We start from the raw sequence: 14,541 nt of genomic DNA, 5'->3' as shown, positions 1-14,541 counted from the left end.
CGATTTTGTTACTCACTTTTCAAAATTAAACAGAGAAACAAAACAAAGATTATATATTAGCACATTGCATCATTTAAAAAAAAAGCAAATGAAAAAAAAATTAAGAGGCAAATTAAAAGTTTTGAAGAATAGAAAAAGGAGAACAGATTTATTACTTGTCTGCCATTCAAGTTGCCAATTAATAAATTTGATCTCTGAGTTTCAAGATTATGGCTGTTTGAACAAGTAAGTGTAAAACTTATCGTTCAATAAAAAGAACACTCAGAAACAAAATGCAAACCCACTTGTTTTCTAAGGAGCACCAGCCACAATATGGATCCTGGGCACCAAGACACGTGCGACAGTTATTATACATTTGGCACTCCTGCACTTTTACCATGGTAAGCTGGAAATAAAGTTATAACATATTCAAGTCAATCATAATACCATGAATTACATAAGATAAAACAATAATAAACTGTCAAACAAAATGTGATCAGAATAAAAAAATCCTACTTGGAATAAACACACAAACTTACAAGAACATAAATCTGATATATTATCTGATGTATATCTGTGGACAGTTTGACACTGACATAGATCCAGTAGGTAAAAAAAAAGAAGAAGATTTCCAGTTTTTTAAAGAGCTCTTCATCAGGTTGTATTACAACAGTTACTTTTTATTTTTATAATGAGCTGAAAAGCTTGTGATTAATAAAACCTTATATTTTAACATGGTTTAACTCAGTCTGCGAGTTTCTTTTTTATGTATAACAAGTTAATAATTTGTATCACGAATGAATGACGTATGCCATGAGCTATATGTTTAACAATTTTCTCTTTGCATTTATCCCTTAAAGAAACATGGTTAAGTGAAAAATCTGTAGTGGACTAGTTAGAAATAGACAAGAGTTATGGTAGGAGTGAGTATAACAAGTTCTTGAAATTGGTTTTCCAATTTCAATCTTTTAAAAGAAGAAATAAATTGGGTGGTGTGGGACTCAGCTACAACTAAATATATGTTTAGAGAGAGAAATCCAGATCATCTTGGAAGAAATTGGGTATACTCAAGAGAGTACAGAAACTTTTACTCTAGGGATGACAGTTTTCAATGGAAAATTTAAAAATAAAAATATCTAATTGTTTCCACACTTTTTCATCGTGAACAAAATACAAAAGGTTAAAATATTAATCATTTTTGAATTTTTAAACACCTATCCTGTATGCTAGCCTTCCTCCTAGTGATACATTTGCTCATTAAACTTTCTTGGATGCTCTTATTAAGACACAACTTTAGCAGCAAAGCATTAAAGATTCTTCCTCTATGAAACTGACTATGACAGTTTTTCTTTTTTCTCTTAATGATGTAACCAAAGATTTAAGACAAAATGCCACTCAATAAAGAACCTTGGAGGAATATCACCAAGTGTCTATGACTTCGTATCTCATGAAGTTGAAAACTTGACACCTCTTTCTCTTAAGCTATTAGCTATTAATAATGGGAATGTCGCTTTCTGCAGCCTTTATGAACTACTAATGGTCTTTGCTTAATCCCTATAGGTTCCCGACATATTATCGCATGTCTGATCACAATGCAGTTTCAGTAACTATCCTACAAGTATCTGCTTGTAGATGCTCGTAACAATAAAAAGTTGAATCATTTTCAGCTTACTACCATAGCTGATTGCTACAAATATTAGTTACAGCAAAAAAATCACTTTTTAAGACACGTTTCATCATGATAAAAGTAACTTATTTACTAGAACTTAACGCAGTTGGTTAGTAGTTAAATTAACTATCAATTAATAATATTGAAGTTTGTGTTTCTACAGTTAGAACTCTGAAAAAATTTTTGTTTAGCTTATAAAGTTATAGTTTTGATTATTTGGCTAAGAGCTAAAAAAAGTTACCTGCAAAAACTGCAAAAAGAGAAATAAAAGTAACTTTCTGTTTTAAAAAATAAAATAAGAAAAAACACATTCACCACACCTCCAAACTTTCATTAATAACTAGTTTGACCACCACCAACTACTACAAAATAAAAAGAAGTCAATTTTCTAGTCTGATTCATTCTGAAAGGTCATTCCAAAAAACTATATTAAACCTTCATCTACTTAAAAATATTTTAAGTTATGCAATGGTCACTGGAGAATAGTGCACATTTAATTTTCTGCACAAGTAAAACAATCTGCAATCCAGGTAGGTTTCAAATTTATTCTATCAGACCAACAATCTGGCTTTCTATACTTTATCACGAGTACCACTCACAAATGAGCTTCATTACACTAGTGGCTCTAGTTTAAAAGAATTAAAAACATAATGTGTATAAAATTCAAAATAAGTTATGATAAAATGCCTTCCTTTTCTTTCCATACGTGTTATAAAAAAATTTACTGCACTATTAAAATAATTTAACAGTTTTTCTCATCATTTTCCTGATTGCATTATTCACAAGTATAAATTAACCAATTACATGCAACAATTTCAAATTAGAAAACAAAATAAATAAAGATACAAGCTATAGTTATACTAAACTTGAATAAGAAAAAACATGCTTAAACTGAATGCTTTAGAGCAGTGCTTCCCACGCTGTGTGCCGTGGAAGGGTCTCGGGTGTGCCGTAGAATTTTTGCAATTATTAAGTAATTTTTATTTAGTTATGTAAATTTATTATTGATTTAATACATTTTTAAAATTTCACATTTTATCAATTTTCTTCTTCATACACAGTATAACAGTAATTTCTGCCTGTCCTAGTCAGGTAGGGTGCCACTAGGCCTGCCATACGGACATAGAAAAAGTTTGGGAAGCATTGCTTTAGAGCAGTGAGCTTTACATGTGTGTGTAAAAACAATGAGTATTTCTTGAAATGTAATATTTCAATTACATCTAATTATTGTTTGGTGAGTTAGAAGTTTTACATTCATAAGCACCTCTGATTGAACCAATACAAATATGAGCAATTACACATAACTTTTTTGTCAAAACTCACTGAAAATTATGCTATGTTTGACAGAGGGAATAATACATGAAAGAACTAAATTACTTAATAACATAAATTAATTCTTGATTTTTAAACAATGTTCAGGCATTATTTATTATACACTTCACATATTAAAACTCCAGTAAGTCACAGTAGTGCCTCGAAGAAATAAAAAGTTCCTCTAGCTCTCCACCTGAAAAAAATATCTGACTTTTAAACACTCCTTGAGTGAAATTATCCAGTTCATGAGATTTTTTTCAAAAATAATCAACTCAAGAAGTATACACTTTGGCACTTTTCCCATGTCCAGTGTATAAGTTGCAAAATTTGTTTTCAGGAAAAAACTGGTTTGATGTTGCAAAAAAGAGAAAGTCAAGCTTTTGAAAATCTTCCCCTTATTTCTGTGCCACAGGCATTATTTGTTTTCTATTACTTTTATCCAACCAGCTTTGCCTTCTTTACAATCTGCTCACTTTCTTTTGCTTTTTGTGTTGCTACCAAAACATGGGCTTTCAATGTCACCTCTCTCTCTCTACTTTTCATCACGTGTTTTGTTTTCCACATGCTGGTCTCTCTGTACCACTCTTCTCAACATTTTCCGGATTCAGTTCTTCCATCTGTTTAATCTTCCAGTGGTTGGTTCTAAGCTTAACTTTGTATAGACATTGCCAATTATGGTTAACAGAGTGCTTATACACAAAATAGAATTTTTCCACATTTTGTGTTCAAGATACTAAACATTAGTATCCTGATTTAGTAGTGTGTCTAATTTTAGTATTCAAAGGACTCCAATTGCAAAACTAATTTATGAAGTTACTGACCTGGAGCATTCTGAACAATTCTGTTTTATGTCACCACCATGCATCATGCAGAAGCTGGCTTCACACAAAATATTTCAAATCCCAAATACTACTCTTGAAAGCAATCAATAAAGCCCCTCCAAAAAATTCAGATATATCAACATTTTAAAAATGAATGTACGACTCAAAATTTCAACTTAATACCACTAATTATGTAAAACATGATGCTTAAAAAATGGCATACTTTCTGTTCAATGTCAATATAATACAGACTCAAGACTTCATTAAGACAATTTCCTAAATGAATTAATATGCAGCAAGGTTTTTTATTGTAGGAATATTTTTATTTCTCATTTTTGCAGTTAATACAACAATGTTTAGCAAAATAGTCAGTGTTTTCAAGTTAAATAAATAATAGTTTTGTAGCTGTGTCATTCACATCTTACTTCACATAGCTAGCCATTTTATGCAAGTTGCATAAGATACGTACACTGAAGGAAAAGTCTGCAATGAAAACTGTAAGCAATCATTGGTTAAGCCATGCTTTTTGTTATATATATATTCTATGTTTTACTAAACACTAATTTTGATATTATGCAATCACTTCTCAAATACACATTGCCAAAAACAGCTATGTCACCATTCCCTATTTCATGAAAATGAAATACTTCTGTGGATCCTCTTATAAAAATAACAGAAATTTAAATTTTGTTAGACATCACAGTCCAAATATTAATAACACTAATAATACTAACTGTGTACTTTTTTTTTCCCAAATGAGAAAAGCTACACAATTTGTGAGAATATTTCTTATGTAACAAAAGAACAGTAAAGTGGCTTAAAATATTTTAAGCTTATTATTTTGAAACTTTGATGGCACTAAAACCAGTTACTTCTGTAGCTAGGTCTCTCTTCCCAGGTTCCTGCAAGTTTTACTATTTCCTCTGATCATATTTGCTGGTTATTTCAGTCCCCCCAAAAATTACACTGTAATATGCAAGTTAGTTACTCTCCCTGATCACACTACACTACATCAACCATTAGTTTTACAGGGGTGTGAAGCATTAATAAAAAGAAATTCTGTGAGGCAAAACCATAATATGAAGTATACTATGGGATAATGTGAATTACAATAACTTAAGTGTAAGTGAACAACAAGACTTTAGAAAGAAAAATTTGCAAACTGCATTATCTAATAGGTAAATAGACTCCATAAACACATTTTAAAAATAATTTTACCTCATTTTTTATTTTAACTAAAAATCAGTACCAGTATAGGAGAATTTTAAACATTTTATTCCAGAAAGATCTTACTGTCATACAAAACTTAGTCTGCACTCACTTGGGCTAGAACTTTCAGAGCATTAATAACACTTGCACATTGATGCCCCCCCCCCCAAAAAAAAGTATAAAATAATGGATAGTCTATCCAAATTCTAATTTCTCGGAAGGAAACGGAAATTTGCCAAAAAAAAACAAAACAAAAACTGAAGGATAAAGGGCTCTATATCTGTATTAACTTTAAAATAATTTCAACTTGTTTGCAGTAGAGGTAATGTTTGAACTCAAATATTTCTTGGTACATTTTCCTGTGGATTTAATTAAGAAATCTCCTGATGACACTTGATGTAGATACCAATCAACTAAAAATTCTGGTTAATGATGTTCCATCTCGTTTCCAATTGAAAAGACTGGGCTACTAAAGGAAATAAATGAACATATCAAAATCCTTCCAGAAACTTATTTCTTCTTGAAATTAAGTAACTTAGTTCAGGCATTATCGGTAAGACTGTACAACTTCCACTGTTGAAAAAAAACGGGGTACTGTTTCACCTTAGCGTTAGTTACCAAGGCAACCACCAAAGTAACAGATGTGGGTTGTCAGGTAACATCTCTCTGCGGGGAAACATCTGATAGATGAGATGGCTAGGCCTACTTATGGCATTTCTCATAATATCACAACGGCAGTTTCAATTTGAAATTTTCCAAGCGTAAAATAGGGAGGAGAATTGAGATAGGGCCTGCCCGCTAAAAATTGGTGCGGCTCATTACGCACAGGGTTGGTTAACATTAAGGAATTGATAGAAACCAGTAGTTTCTGCATGTTCTCCGATCATGAGCTTATTTTCTTTCATTCCAAACACGTGAATGGTTTTGGTTTACACTACTGAAGGCAGCGAGGCTTCGGTTTAGCTTAGAAAGAGCAGTTTTGTGGAATTTCAATGGAAGTATAAAACACACGGTCTTAGCCCTTAGGATCACTCTCTGCTTCTGTGCTACTTACAGAAATAATGAAACTATGCGGTAGAAAATATCAACATCATAAAGTTTTTTTTAAATGCTGCGAGGTTACCTATATTCGTCATGCATCAACTAAGCCAATACTATACATCACAATGGACCATATTCATCACAACTATTAAGAGGAATAACATATGTAGTTACAGGATAATCCAGGCTTTTAATATTCACCAACAAATATCCATTTAACAATAGATACCTAATGTTCCATTACTCGTTCTCTTTCAATATTTAGAATGCACGCGTTATACTGACTCAGTGACTGTAAACACTAAGCTGTATACTACGACGTAGGTTACACATAATATTTACGAAATTGTTTTTTTTATTCTCCCTAAACCCACGTTTTTTTAATTACTATTTATTTTACCAGACATAATAACTTGAAATTTTCATTTGCCAGGATTTTACATTAAGTCCCAGTAAATATTAAAGACCGACTTTAATAAAAGTTTAATAATACGCCGAAAATTGTTAAATTAAGTGCATAAATCTAATTTCTGTTATTACATTCACAAGTGTTTACAAGTAAAAATTATTATTTTTCTGCTGTGTTCTCTTTATGAATCATTCCGTTTTGCTGTTTTTTTTTACTTCTACGCGACGTTTATATATTCATCCATCACCGTTACTTGAGCACAAAGAGTTGACAGATATTAAGAAACACTGGCCACACCTCAACAGTTCACTCTTGAGACACACTGAAATCGATTGAAAGCGTCCTCTAAGTGTTAGCCTAATTTACATTTCTAAACTGAAACTTTAGAGTTTAGACTATAAATGATAATTCCCACAGGAAGGCCGTTCCGAATTTGAGCTCCTTTCTAGAGCACAAGACAGTTTCTGCAAAGTAGCAGGTTTCTGCGGTGATAGGATACAGCAAGAAACCGTCACGGCAAAAGCTACAACTGTTGATCCCTGGGGACCTGGGTAATACGATGCCCAATAGTCTTCTATGAATAATATGACAATTAATTACACAGTTGCGAATATTTCAAGACTTAGACTCTCCTTCTCTCACAGTGCTTGGTCTGTGTCATTTATTTAAAAGGTGGTTTATATATCGAACTGTAGGTGTTGCGCCATCTGAGGGAGTGTGGGAGGAGGATCCGTTTACAAGTGATGCAATACGTCCTCACACATGCTGTATTTAAAGCAACGTATTTCTTAGAGCTAAATATTTACCACAACAACTGAGAATTTAAATCCTGAATGGCTTTGTGCTTATGTCGCTACATTTCACACACTACCGTATTTTAAATGCGCTGACATAAGACCAGAATATCGCTTCATTTCTCCATGCACCAAGAGGGCACGTGGCCTTGGTCCTTCAGTTATTTAGCTTTAAAAAAAAAAGCAATTTTAGGCAAACAGTCCTTTTGAAAGTACCATGATTTATAAACATCGTCTAATGTTGTGATTAGCAGCTTTCTGCTACAAAACACAATATGTACGCCCTAACATATCTGTCTCAGTTTCAAAACTAGCAACACTAAGACACCCCACGAATATTGACAAAACCAACATCAACTTTTGGTAATTAAGAAATTACAAGTTCCTGAAAGCAATTTCATCACAATTCCTGTTCGTTACCTATGCCACATTTCTAGTTCATGAATTGTAGTTCATGCAATATTCAATAGTAAACTCCTCACAACAGTGCTCGCTACTGTTTCTTTAATGTATCAGTTCTGTTGCTATGGTAACTTCGTCACACGACTCTCGACATGAACGCCGACAAAGCAATGAAGACAAGTCCATAGCCATTCTCCAAATATCATAAAAGCAACAAGCTAATAATACTTGTAAAGCACTCTTTATTAAATGTTAAGCAGTAGGCTACCCCACTTAACGTATGCTCTATCCAAAATTAAAATCAAACAAGCACTACGTGGTACGACAATGAAAACAGTTAGCCATACTTGATAGCATTATTGACGACCCTGTCTTGAGTTACTGTATTTAATATCAGCACAAGATAAACTTGTGTTCGAATCATTTCGTAGCAGTAACATATTCTGCAAACATTGTTCGTTTGTTTCGGACATTCGCGCAAAACTATACAGGGGCTACCTGTGCTAGCCGTCACTAATTTAAACTGTTAGATTAGAGCACCGAACGAACACTATAATCAAATAGCGCGTTTTGTGTGTGTGTGTGTATAACAGGATGCGAAACATGGATGTCAGGCACACTAACCATACGTCATTTTCTGTAGCATCAACAGGTTTGTAACTTTTAAAGTATAATACATTACGTTATAGCCAACTTTTAATTGTGTATAACTATCTCAATCACCAAACCGCAATCACTTAGAATATGATTTCAAGTGTTTCCTAATTCGACCAGAATTACATAAGTGACATTTCCTAATTTAGCAGTGATAGACTAGAGGGAAGGCAGTCAACACTACCCACCGCCACCTCTTGGGCTACTCTTTTACCAACGAATAGTGGGATTGACCGTCACATTATAACGCCCCCACGGCTGAAAGGGCGAGCATGTTTGGTGGGACGGGAATTCGAACCCGCGACCCTCAGATTGCGAGTCGAGCACCTTAACCACCAAGCCATGTCTAGATAGACTAAATGATTAGGTCAAAAACCACTCAGATTCAGGTACAGTCGTCCCGAATTTTGAGCTACTTGAAGGATTTTATATGATTTTATGAACCAAATAACGGGAATGACTGCCAGTTTCATAATATGCCCACTGATGACAGTGCAGGACGTATTACGCGGTAAATCGTCTCGATACTAGGACCTTTCATTCAACAGCCTGATACATCAATCACGAAGCCACGCCAAACCCTTCTTTTTTTAAAAGAGGAATTTGACATTACTATAATATTACGTAATACGTAAAGTTTATCATCTAACCTGTAATCTATACAGTATTACAAGTGTTGATATGAAAATCTCCGTCTACGATACATAAGGAACTCACACAAAGTATGCTTAACAAGCAAGTCATTACCAGGGAAATTGGTTGATGCAGTTTTTGTTGTTGTTCAAGTAATAATACTGTAAAAAGTATTTATATTTTTTCTTAAGTCTTACAAATTTTTTAGAATTTTAAAGAAGAAAAACAAAAAAGGCAGACATATGAGACCCAAAATAACCAATTCTTATGGGTTCTCTCACCAATTATACTATTTATATTTCATTAATGATGTTTTAATGTATTTTGATCCCCTACTAACGGTGCTAAGAGAAAAATAAATGATATTGTATTAAAATATCCTTACCTAATCTTAATGTTTAATAACAAATATAACTGACGAAAATTACATTTCACCAGCTTAATCCGGTTCAAACCGAAACGGTGGCTGTTAAAACAATTTGCAATACAAATAACGCCTCAGCCACTATATCTATTGTAACCCAGCCGGCCTGAAGAGCACTAGTTTTGGGTAAAAATCTCGTCGCCAATGGATATTGTAGATGTGGATTGGTTGATATATTATTACTACCAAACCCGTGGGCCTATGGCCCACATTTACAAATTTAATGCACTTTTTTCAGTTTAATGATCATTGCCGCTATAATGTAAATTTAATTTCTTTAACAAAGTTACGAACGGTAATTAGTAGGCCTTCTTATTTACGAGCTCTAATGTAAATCAATGCCAAAATTGGGGTCCGCTTTTGGGTAATTCTCCTAAAAGCGTTTTCGCGAAACACCCGGGTTCCCTAAGGGTTTGGGTGAAAAGTTTTACCCTTGTGCAAAACCTCGGAGCCAAAATTCGTTTGACACCACTTAGAAGTTGACGAGTCCAGCAGTTCAGAAGAAAGGGTTTTCGGAAACTCTCCGGGTTACTCAAAAGTTGGAGTGAAGAATTTTACATCTGTGCAAACCTCAGAACCTCGAGACCAGCAGTTTAGGAGTTATGTGACAACACACATACAGACACTGACTCTTATTATATAGACTAGCGTATAGCCCTTGAAAAATGACGAGGCAAGTACTACCACCCCTACCCCATAGTATACCCTAACCCCAAACTTCATAGCTAACTGAAATAAATAAATTCTGAGAAAGCAAGCTTGACCATCAAATAATCAGAAAAGTGAAGTCAAACGGTGGTAAATTCCTTTGGAAGCCAATCAAAATTAGGAACATTCATCAAAAGAATTCATGACGTATTCATAGGATGATTATTGATAAAAAATCAGATTAACAACTTCTAATATATAGAAAAGCCAGTGCGTTTTGGTAACACTATGTTCCAACAGTGGCTTTTAGTCACGTTTCTTAGTAACAAAAGTTATAACCTAATACTGTTGTTAGTATATGTATTTAAAGTATACAATGAAATGTGTAGACAACAAAACTGGAAAAAATATTTCTTGATTTCTTAATTTAGTCTCCGTTGATTAAAGAGGTTTATTATTATTATTAAAAACGTTGGTGATGTAACAGAAAACAGCTTAATTCAGAAACGATTTAAATTTAAAATTGAATCGATATTTTTACTTTCATGATAAATTTTATGGACTTTCCTCTAGGCTCCCACACTACGTCTTTACTTTAGGCTTATTATACCAACACTCACTACACTTATAAGGTTTCACGGCATCTTACCCTCACGGCCCCCTTGAACCCCGTCACTAAAATCGTAATTGGCATACAGTAATCGAACTACTCTGTCTGAGCATTGGGGAGGTTGCAAGGCTCGGTTTTTTTTGTTTGTTAGTAAGCGCAAAGCTACAGATTGGGCTATGTGAACTCTGCCCATCGTGGGTATCAAATCCCAGTTTTTAGCGTTATAAGTCCTTGACTTACCGCTGAGCATTAGAGATGTTGCAGGGCTCGTTTTTTTGTTTGTTGGTAAGTGCAAAGCTACAGATTGGGCTATCTGGACTCTGCCCATCGCGGGTATCAAAGCACAGTTTTTAGCGTTATAAGTCTTTAGACCTTCCGCTGAGCTACCAGGAGGCTGCACGACTTGATATTTTATTCTTATTTCTAGTGAGGATGAAAAGTTTTAAAGATTTTTTCTATCTTCTGTGTTGACAAATTCGGTCTGAGTTGAGGCCTCAGTTTGGGGTTCTATACAACACATGAAACAATATGAAATGTTATACTGATTTTGAACACTTATAAGCACGCACTAAATCTGCTACGTCTTACGAACAGTGTACGCGTATAAGATACTATATAGAAGAGAAAAAAAAAAAGACGACCAAAACAGCACCTCAAACACTTATAATTAAAAACATGCTATGCTGTTTACATCCAGTTTACCAGTGCGCGGAGCAAGATTACCACCAAAGGAATAATGAAATAGATGATCGTGAAACGCAACAACAAAGCAAACAAGGTAATACATCAAAGGTTTACTTCAAGATACCTTATCAGACTTGTACGAGTCATTACATGCTGTATCGATTCTGATTTTTCGTCCAGGATTAGTAGGTAAATTCAGATGAACACTCCAGCACGAAAAATCAATATGTTATTTACTTATTGCACTGGGGGGATAGGAATAGTTACCGTCTATTACCAAAAAGATGTCGCATAGTAGGATGACGGATAAATGAAAAACGTGCAGTTTAATAATCAATACTGATAAGTTATAGCAACATTACGTGATATAAATATTTCACTATGAAAGTTGGACTGCTCCGTGATTAAGGAAATTACCATCCGCTTTGAAAGTGCTCGTTAACTAGTATTTTGAACATTTATCATTTGTAACAAGTGGCGACTCCCGTGGGCTGTAACAAAAACAAAGGTTATTTTATCGATTTACAACTCCAGGGTGTGATAAACACAACGTTTTTTCTTCTTCTACAATTTGTTCCTTACGGTGTTCCATAGTCATGAAAGAATATATATATATACATAAAAACTGGATTCGCTTGGTTATTACAATATGTAAAGTCATTCAGATGACTGAAAAGTCAACAAATAATTCATCATATCGATCGGATCAATGCATGTAAAAATTGGATTTACTGGAGACTGTGTGTATATATATAAAAAAAGGTGTTCATTGAACTGATACAAGATTTAAAACTATTTAAATGATCGAAACTTTAAAAAAATTAGCCCACCTGAATCGGGCAATACATAAAACAAAATTAGTTTAATTAAATTAATACGTAGAAAGTGTTAAACTGAGGATGTTGCCACCCTCAACAATATTTTACATTTTATTTACATAGAATTCCGGAGCATTCCCAATAGCCCTATCTCTAAACTGCTAAGCACTGATTTGTGAGTTAACAACCGGAACTTATAAAATGAGGTGAACAGTAAACTATTCAACAGTCTCTAATCAATTACAGACGATGTTACAGACCATACAGAAATAGATATGCAACTTTTAAAAACACGGTCAATCTGAAGTCGAATTTTGAGAAATTTGTCTGTTAGCTAGTGGTGTAACTGTCGTGCAATATTTTCTAAAAATTATAACACTTAAGTAACGGGGAAAAACTAAGTTGTTACATAAATGTTCCTGAGTATGCAACCATGCACCAAATAGGCTTACTTTGTGTGTTCATGCTCCCAAAATGGTTTTCCACTTTCGCTCCGAGCTGGGTAGGAAAATAAATAGGATCACGTGAGCTATGCGTGCTAGAAAGAAAAGTAAGAGACAATACCGTACAAGGCTGCCTGTTGATGGCCGGCTGTCATGAAAGCAGTAATGTTTGAAGATAAGGAGGCCGAAGTCGAGGGGCGTGGTTCGCAATGTTGGACGCTCTACCGGAAATATATTAAGAGTGCGGTAACATAAAACAGTAACGTTTTGTAGCATCCGATAGGAAGCACCAGTTTATTAACATCTTGGCTACTACGGACTCTTTTAGTTTTTATAATTTCTCATGGCTCTAAAACTCACCAAAAAAAATCACTCTTTAATAGAAACCAAGGAGAAAGAAAAACAGTGTCAATGAATGTACTGAAAATTCTCATTTGTTTCACACAAAAGTTGGTATTAGCAAAAAAGATCAAGTAGCTTTGGCTTTTTTTTCCCTTCAAACCAGCAATATCAATGACAACTTGTAGGATTTTTTATACCCCCCTATCCCTCACAATGTCATAGCCTTAATAAGAAAATTAACACGCAAGGTTAACTAGACCAACGATCGGTATGGTTAACAATACTCATAAAAGAAGGTGATCAACGTGTCGTCTTAGTAGAAAGTGAGCACTATAGTTAACAATACTCCAAACAGTAAATAATGTGAACGTAGTCTGAAGTGGACTGCGAACGATATTGTTAACAATACTCCTTAAGTAGTAGTAAAAGTATATTTGCAGAGAAGCTGCGGAGTGTTAATCAAAAACCTTTAATGAGACCACTCAATGTTAGGACCTTTCAATCAGAACACACAACCGTATAATATGAAGAAAAACAACCACACAAGCTTATATATACTGGTGCATGATGAGATGCCGACATCACAATAATAAAAAATGTCTACACATTTACAACTGACAACATAACGTTCCATTAACTACAACTCCTGCTTACAACAGTTTGCTCTCTCGACTACTGTCTCTTGGGGATAAGATGCACACGGCTTAAGCCACGCTGGCAGAAATAGAGAGTGGCCTGTACAGGTTGATATCGCATACTGACATGTCTGACACAATAAACCAGTAGTGTAATAAGTCTTTAGAGGCTACAAGTCCTCTGAGGATAATTAGTACATAAGGACGCGGTGGTACGTCAAGACGTCATGCTTTTCCATAATTTCATTTCTAAAGAAACTATGGAATACTGTCAAGTAATATTTAACTCAAAGTTCACTACACAAACTATGGAATACTGTCAAGTAATATTTAACTCAAAATTCAAATATTACTTGACAGTATTCCGTAGTTTGTGTAGTTATTACTTGACAGTATTCCGTAGTTTGTGTAGTGAATTTTGAGTTTTGAACTCAAATTCACTACACAAACTATGGAATACTGTCAAGTAATATTGAACTCAAAATTCACTTTAATGTCTATCAATACCTGAATAACTACATTCGAAAATGAAAATATTGGATACGTTACAACTGACCTTTCTCTCTGTTAAGACGTACAAGTTGTGTTTGCTCTGGTCAAAGGCCAAGTCCTGATTCACCGGTGATCCTTCGTCGATCACAGTATCAGAGTATTCAAAAGCACTGGTAACAGAATCGACCACGGCCTGAATAATAAATAAATAGGTTATTGATATGAAACTTAGAACTAATAAACCGCACAAAGAGCTGTAGTAATTTATGTACAAATTAAAAGGTTAAAAAAGTTAAAACACGCGAGTCTATAATAATTACAAAACACACGACCCGTCAGCTTCGTAACACACATGAAAATATGGCAGGAGCTCTAAATTTCAGTAACACGCGTTCAGCAAATACTGCCCCCCCCCGGACCTTAAGGAAGTGATTGTTTGTTTGTTTAGTGTGTTTTTTGAATTTCGCTCAAAGCCACACGAGGGATATCTGCGCTAGTCGACCCTAATTTAGCAGTGAAA

General features: G+C 34.3%; 1 protein-coding gene across 4 annotated transcripts in view; it reads right to left on the bottom strand.

Moving 5' to 3' along the window:
- The window catches only part of LOC106478874 (plexin-A2-like), a 231,546-nt gene that overhangs the window by 29,920 nt on the left and 187,085 nt on the right, over positions 1 to 14,541 (bottom strand). For all 4 annotated transcript variants that reach the window (XM_022382550.1, XM_013939446.2, XM_013939449.2 and 1 more), the window contains 2 exons: positions 14,086 to 14,214; positions 285 to 385 (listed from right to left, as the gene is read on the bottom strand). In XM_022382550.1, coding sequence (XP_022238258.1) covers positions 285 to 385; positions 14,086 to 14,214 — 230 coding nt within the window. The remainder of the gene's footprint in view (positions 1 to 284; positions 386 to 14,085; positions 14,215 to 14,541) is intronic.

Source organism: Limulus polyphemus, unplaced genomic scaffold, assembly GCF_000517525.1.
Source record: "Limulus polyphemus unplaced genomic scaffold, Limulus_polyphemus-2.1.2 Scaffold257, whole genome shotgun sequence".
Classification (NCBI taxonomy): Eukaryota; Metazoa; Arthropoda; class Merostomata; order Xiphosura; family Limulidae; genus Limulus; species Limulus polyphemus.
The sequence above is the reverse complement of the archived record's forward strand: the minus strand, read 5'-3'. Positions and strand labels throughout refer to the sequence as shown.